The sequence below is a fragment of the Habropoda laboriosa genome, unplaced genomic scaffold, assembly GCF_001263275.1.
Source record: "Habropoda laboriosa isolate 0110345459 unplaced genomic scaffold, ASM126327v1 scaffold440, whole genome shotgun sequence".
NCBI lineage: Eukaryota > Metazoa > Arthropoda > Insecta > Hymenoptera > Apidae > Habropoda > Habropoda laboriosa.
The window spans coordinates 339,999-346,572 of record NW_017100710.1 but is presented as its reverse complement, the minus strand read 5'-3'; the positions used below and the strand labels follow the sequence as shown (position 1 = coordinate 346,572).

The 6,574-nt window shown below is 39.5% G+C and overlaps 2 protein-coding genes across 2 annotated transcripts in view; one reads left to right on the top strand and one right to left on the bottom strand.

Annotated features, from left to right (window-relative positions):
- The window catches only part of LOC108577029 (calcitonin gene-related peptide type 1 receptor-like), a 213,834-nt gene that overhangs the window by 106,215 nt on the left and 101,045 nt on the right, over positions 1–6,574 (top strand). The window lies entirely within an intron of this gene.
- LOC108577028 (UDP-glucuronosyltransferase 2B30-like) overlaps positions 1–6,574 on the bottom strand; it is an 11,635-nt gene that overhangs the window by 2,198 nt on the left and 2,863 nt on the right. The window contains exons 2-3 of the mRNA XM_017940111.1: positions 1,181–1,600; positions 279–510 (exon numbers count right to left, since the gene is read on the bottom strand). Of these exons, the coding sequence (XP_017795600.1) occupies positions 279–510; positions 1,181–1,600 (652 nt within the window). The remainder of the gene's footprint in view (positions 1–278; positions 511–1,180; positions 1,601–6,574) is intronic.

Genomic DNA, 6,574 nt, shown 5'->3' with positions numbered 1-6,574 from the left:
TGAGACTATTTTTTACTTCCTCGAGTTTTTACTCAAAGAGTTACGAAAGAAAGGAAATTATGAAAATTTTAGTCAGTTTCTGAAATTCGAAGTAAATAGACACCAGAAATGTCACGATCCATGGATCTGACAGTGAACAGCGTCATATCTGTTTAATTTCCAAAATTAAATTTTCTAACGAATCATTCTCGAAACTTTATCGTCCCTCTTCGTATTCTACCAACTCTAATTTTCATTTGTTCCTTTTTTTATAAATGGTATCGACAAGGAGGACTTACTGAGAACTTTGACTTGTGGAATCCACGGTAAAGCGAGGACGTTCTTCGGCAAATCACGTGGCAATTCTTGAGGGTTCGCTATTTTCATTAAAACGCGAACAGGTGCTATCTTTTCCAGAGAATTGTAGAATATCTCGAGATGACGAGATGGGAAGGACTCGATCTTGACCATCGAGCCAAACGAGAAGTAGATGAACCCGTTCGTGCTCTCGTTCATCCATTTCTCTAAGCTCTGGAAACAATTGTTATATCTCACCATTCTAATTTTCCTATTGTAATTTAACGAACTTTTGCACTGTCCTCGTTAGCTAAATTGCTACTTGTTAATCCATTGTTCTAAATTTATTTTCTAAATTGAAGCAGATCCGTTTGAGTAACTATTTAAACAATTTTGGAAGACCCATCATCTGCGTTTTCGCACACAGCGTTTCACATCCGCGATCCACACTGGCCAGAACTGTTCGTGAATAGAAGCAGCAATGTGTCTACACTGAAGTTCGCGAACAGCTCTCGAATAGTTCGCGAGCAGTTCGCGAACATTTCTAGCCAGTGTGGTCGCGGCACACTATTTGAGAACAGTGTGAGGAAAAAGGGTTACACTTGGGAGCTTGTAGCGAAGATATATTTTGACAAAAGTTACATATTTCAGCTCAGAAAAATGTTTGGAAAAGGGTCTACAGACGCACTCACTACGGTGTGCGTCAAGGCGTTTCTTAATCGATCAGCTGACCAATTAAAACCTGATTGGCAAATCAATGATCCGTAACATGAACACGGGTATTTTAAAAAGAGTGAACATTATTACACGCACCGTTATCGTCATTTCTGATTCATCTGCGTACCAAAGGGTCGTTCTGTTTAAATAAATAAATAAATAGAGTAAGAAACAGAATAATAGTTACGGGAGATATTTCTACTCCTTCTTCCTGCACGTGCAGTCCTCCAACTTCGACAAATGCCGGCGTTGATTCCTTGATTCCGTTCATCGACATGTGCGAGTTCACCAGTATCATAGCTATTTTTCTTTCGAGTTCCCTGACGGAAGGCGCGTCAGGGCTCACGTACTTCCTCAACAACTCCGTCTGTTCGCTGGAAGCGGACATGAACTCCCATTTATTGTACAACGTGTACACGAAATTGTACGTCCTCTGCCAGAAGTTCATGTTCTGTGGATAGGAGAGTAGAATGCTCGGTGCGAACGCATAGTTCCCCGGATTTCCGATAAAATCATAAGTCCATGGATAAAGAGCGGATGAACTAGCACCGATCACTGGTACCTTCAAAACTTCGCCTAGTATCGCGAAACAGTGTGCTCCGAATATCTGAAACAAATGTACAACAGGTGTTTGTTTATCTTATTTTTATTTCGTATTTAGAGTCGCATCGACTAAAGTCGTTACTCGTTAGTAGAATGCGGATTTTTATGCAAATTCATATTTCTATGGATAAAATTTGAAAAATGAAAGGTAGATAGACAATTGTTCTATTCGCTAAATATTATAACGAGTACTATATTTTTGCTCGTTACGTGCATTCTGTGTACTTTTCTGCCCTCAAATTTTCCATAAATGCATCGAAATCCGCATTCTACTCGTCAGCAACTTTGCCGGTCGTTCTTCAATCTATCGTAAGGTTTCTGTAATCGAAATTTACGAAATTTTCATTCATACCACTGTATTCTAGAAACGAACAAATTTTACCTAGTTAACACAATTTTGAGCAAGTATTTACAGCTTTGAAGAAACTTTGAAGCATTCCACGAGAACTTCGAAATCTCGATTTGACGTTTACGATTGGGTCATCGATGAGGTAATTGAAGAAGCTCTGAATGAACGTCAGATCACTGATAAGAAAAAAATTTCTTCCGGAAGTTTTTCGTTCGCTTTTCGAAAATGGAGGACCGCGACACTCGAGTCTTACGGGTTCGTCTTATCGTCGAACTTGAAAGATCGAACGAGCATAAAGCTAACCTGTTGGAAAATTTAGAGTTCTTGCGATTTTCTTCTGCGAAAGTTTGCGGTAGTTTTGTAAATCCTCGAACATCGTTGAAAATAGTTTATTTAGATGGAGTCGATCTCGGTTTGCTCGTCGATATTGCTATTTTCAGAAGATGGTAATTGACATCTCGAGTTAGACGTGCCGTCAGGTGTTTATCTTTTCGAAAGATATTCGTAAAAACGGAATATGTACGTAAGCGACGCCATAAATATCCTGGCTAACGTATGTACTGGAAAAACGGCGGATTATTAGTTGGGAGATTATATTCGAGGAGATTATATTGGAAAATAGATAACACATGTTGGTTCTTTTATACCTGTTCTATTCTACTTAAGCCGGCAATCTCTGGTACGTCAAATTTATATACAGGGTGTCCCAGAAAGATCTGAGAACTTAATTACATCTCCTGTCGTTTGAATTTTTCATTTGGAATTTTATCACGTTTTTGGTGTTTTAGGTTATGTTCACGGTTGTTTCAAGCTTTCATACCTGAAATTGTTCGCATACATTTCTATTTTGGAAATGCACCTGTGTAGTGAAAATGTCGAAAAAAATGAGATTTCAGAGCGATTTTACGATAGGTACTTGAAAGAATGCATTTTAACACTCGCTACAAAATAATTACCGGCGATAATAAAAAATGTTCTTCTTTCGAAATCATTCAGATTGTGTCTTAAAGTTAAAGGTAAAATAAATATAATACTGTGACGACCGCCACGGGGGGGCCACGCACTTAAGCCTGGCGACTCTTGGCCCTCGAGGCGAAGAATCGAGAGATGTTTTTCCAAACATCTCCGAGCTTCTTCGTCCTCGAGGACAAAAGTATTGCCTCGGCAGTGCAAGCCCGCGCCTCCACTTCCTGGGACTTAAGGGAGCCCCGAAAAAGGCACCAGGCCTTTTGTCGTAGAGCTTCTCTTACATGCGCATCATGTATATACATTTGAAATTAGTTTAAATAAATATATTTTTGTTACCCACTTTACCGAATAATCATTTGCACCACGTCACTTTCAAAATACTAATATAAAAATTGTCCAGTGTCATTAAGAACAAGGTTTTGTTGGGACACTTGGTATATTCAAGCTAAAACGTGGTAGAAAATCCCTTCTGAACGTAACGAAAAATTAAAATACTCACTTAATTACCTTTTCGGTCTTTCGGAAAGATAAAATAATTAATGACCATGATAGGAGTTTTCTGTAACTAAAGAGCTACTTTAAAGAGATATTTTTTCTCTTTTTTTCTTTTAAGTCGAAGTTTCATTTCGAGAAGAGAATTTTGTAAAGTCGAAGTTCAATTTTAAGAGGAGGATTTTTTAAAGCGGAAGTTTAATTTGAAGAAAAGAATTTTGTAAAGTGGAAATTTGATTTCGAGAAGAGAATCTTTTAAAGTCGAAGCTTAATTTAAGAATTCTAATTTCGAGATTTCAATTTCAACTCCCGTTCACTCAGAAAGATTAAAACAATTTTTAGAAATTACTAAGCTTGAAAAGTAAACATTCCAAGTAATATCTATGCGGAAGTTTCCATCGCTTGTAAATCGATGGCAAGGCACTGCTGTATATGCTTCTTTCCTCGTTTAAATCTTCACAGTTGGTATTTACCCCGAATACAGTATTAATATTACATGAGGTCACTCCATAAATTCGTCTCGAATTTTATAACCCAGATCAATATTTCCAACGAACCTTTAAATTTGACAAGAAAAACGTTACCGCCTTCTCATTCCACAACTTTTTCCCATTTTCTTCTTTTCTTGCTAACACTTGTTTAGTTACTTCATTTTTTATTTTTATTTTTGTCTATATTATATTTCCTGCTGTCTAAATTATACTGGCTCTATGGAGGCAATATGCGAATATCGTGTGCTTATGGGCAACACTACTTTGTTAGTGTCAGTTACTTTATTGGAAGTCGCACGTGTCAGAGGGGACGCATTTAGCAGCGTAGGCCTTTTGTAAAAGGATATCGGAACCTTAGAACCTGTCGTTGGGGAATAGGTTCGGTGGTGACGTAGAAACTAGTGGCAAAGGACTCCACGAACATAAAGAGGACGTGTGCACGGGGCCGGTGGCCCGACATCACCGAAGCTTCGTAGCGCGTACAGAGATAAGGATTCGAAACAAAGGATCTCGCCACGAAGTGGGACTCTCCGGGAAGAGGACTGTGTCAGAAGGCACGGCACTTACCCGGGAACCTTCTGTAAGAAACACTCGACAACAAAGAACTAATATCCGGATAGTGCGGTATCCCAAAAATAACTTATTCTTTATTTCTAAGCGCTTCTTAAGATTTCCGGCGTCCGTCTTGCTCGATGGCTATTTCCAGAATGTCCTTTCCGCGTCGTATCCCACGTTGCTCCGAAAAACCGTTGGAGCCCCCTCGTTCGACTTTCCAGGGAAAGGGCTCAGTTTATGGGACCCTCAGGTACCCGCGCGCTTTCTCTTCCTGGGTGACAAATTCCAGGCCACCACTTTGCCGCCGGAATCTCGCATTTCTTACACTTCGGTGTAAGAAGAATTGGAACAATTTCTAACAACTTAATAACGTAAAATTGAAAAATAACTTATTACATTTGTAAGAAATGCGAGATTCCGGCGGCGAAGTGGTGGCCTGGACTTTGTCGCCCAGGAAGAGAAAGCGCGCGGGAACCTGAGGGTACCATAAAATAAGCCCTTTCCCAGGAAAGTCGAACGAGGGGGCTCCAACGGTTTTTCGGAGCAACGCAGGATAGGACGCGGAGAGGACACTCTGGAAATAGCTGTCGAGCGAGACGGACATCGGAGCACTTAGCAGTCGCTTATCACTATACTTTAATACATTTTTGATTAACACCCTATCCTGTGTTAAATTTACTTAAGTTGTGCTGACATACGATGGAAACTTGTGCGTAGATCAAATAAAAAAATGTTCTATGCAATATCTGAGCAGTGTAGAAAATATTGTAAACAATATCGGTGATATAAATCCACGATAACAGCGTGACATTATTTCTTTTTATTTCCTGCTGTTTATCGGTTCTCGCCTTATCAGCTATTATCCAAATGGTGAAAAGGAAATTGCGTAACAAGTAGCAAAAGACAAAGTACTGTTTACGTCTTTAGCGGCAGAGTCATGCCGCGTGTCGATAGTTTTAGACTGAAGATTCCATCAATAAGGATTTATCGAGAAATGACGGAGCATCTTGGTATCTCGCGTTACTGGACAGATTTGTTTGTGCTTGTCGATTAGTGCCGATGACTTTGCAGTTACGCACAGGCTATCAGGAAAAATACTAAAACTCGTGCAGTGGAAATTAATTAACGTTCATTATTTTTCGTTCTGTTTCTTTTTTTTTTAAATACCGCCAGTTACGTTATTAAAAGTGACAAGGAGAAATTTATATCAAAATGTCTGATTTTCAGTGACGTGATTTTCTATTCGACGTACAAGCTCGTTTCACGTGAACTTGATGAATTTCTTTTAGGTAGAATTGCGAACACGTTTTGTCAGGAAATTATTGAAAAATGCATTTGTAACTTGCCGAATTATTCATATAAATGCATCGTTATTGTACGTTACTTTGAATGTATCAACTGAACTTTTCGGTTTCTTTAAGATCGTTTATTAATTAAAAATTAGAGTACCGATAGAAGATTTTCCTGTTAATTCTTGTTAATTTCACGTGACAGACATTTGCGTCATTTTTCCTTGAATTGTAGCAACTCTTAGTTCTATATTAATTATCATTCACGAGAAGTTAAAGAGTTCAGTTTCATGCGTTGACCGTTGGTACTTTGCTCGACCGTTATCTACATACGTATTTCTGTCACCGATCAGTTCTAAATTTAATACCACACATTTACATTGTTACGATTTCACTAAAAGATATGACAAACGTCAATGTAGTGGCATTTAAATTTTCGAATATGAAAGTCAGTTCTACATATAAAAATAAAATGAAATTTCATATTCGCTGAAACTTCTTCGAATTATTCGTGTGGCGACCGCCACGGGGGGACCACGCACTTAGGCATGGCGACTCTTGGCCCTCGAGGCGAAGAATCGGGAGATGTTTTTCCAAACATCTCCGAGTTTCTTCGTCCTCGAGGACAAGAGTATTGCCTCGGCACTTCCTGGGACTTTCCCAGGGAAAAGGGGCTACTTAAGGCGTTGACTGCCGCGCGCATTTTACGTGGTTTGCCCATGGCGCCAACCTGAATTTTTTATTATGCGTTGCCATTCACCGGTGACCCCCACGGCGCTGCAGCCAAGTCGAGTGCCGGTCACCGGTGACCCCCATGGCAGTCAACGTGTTAA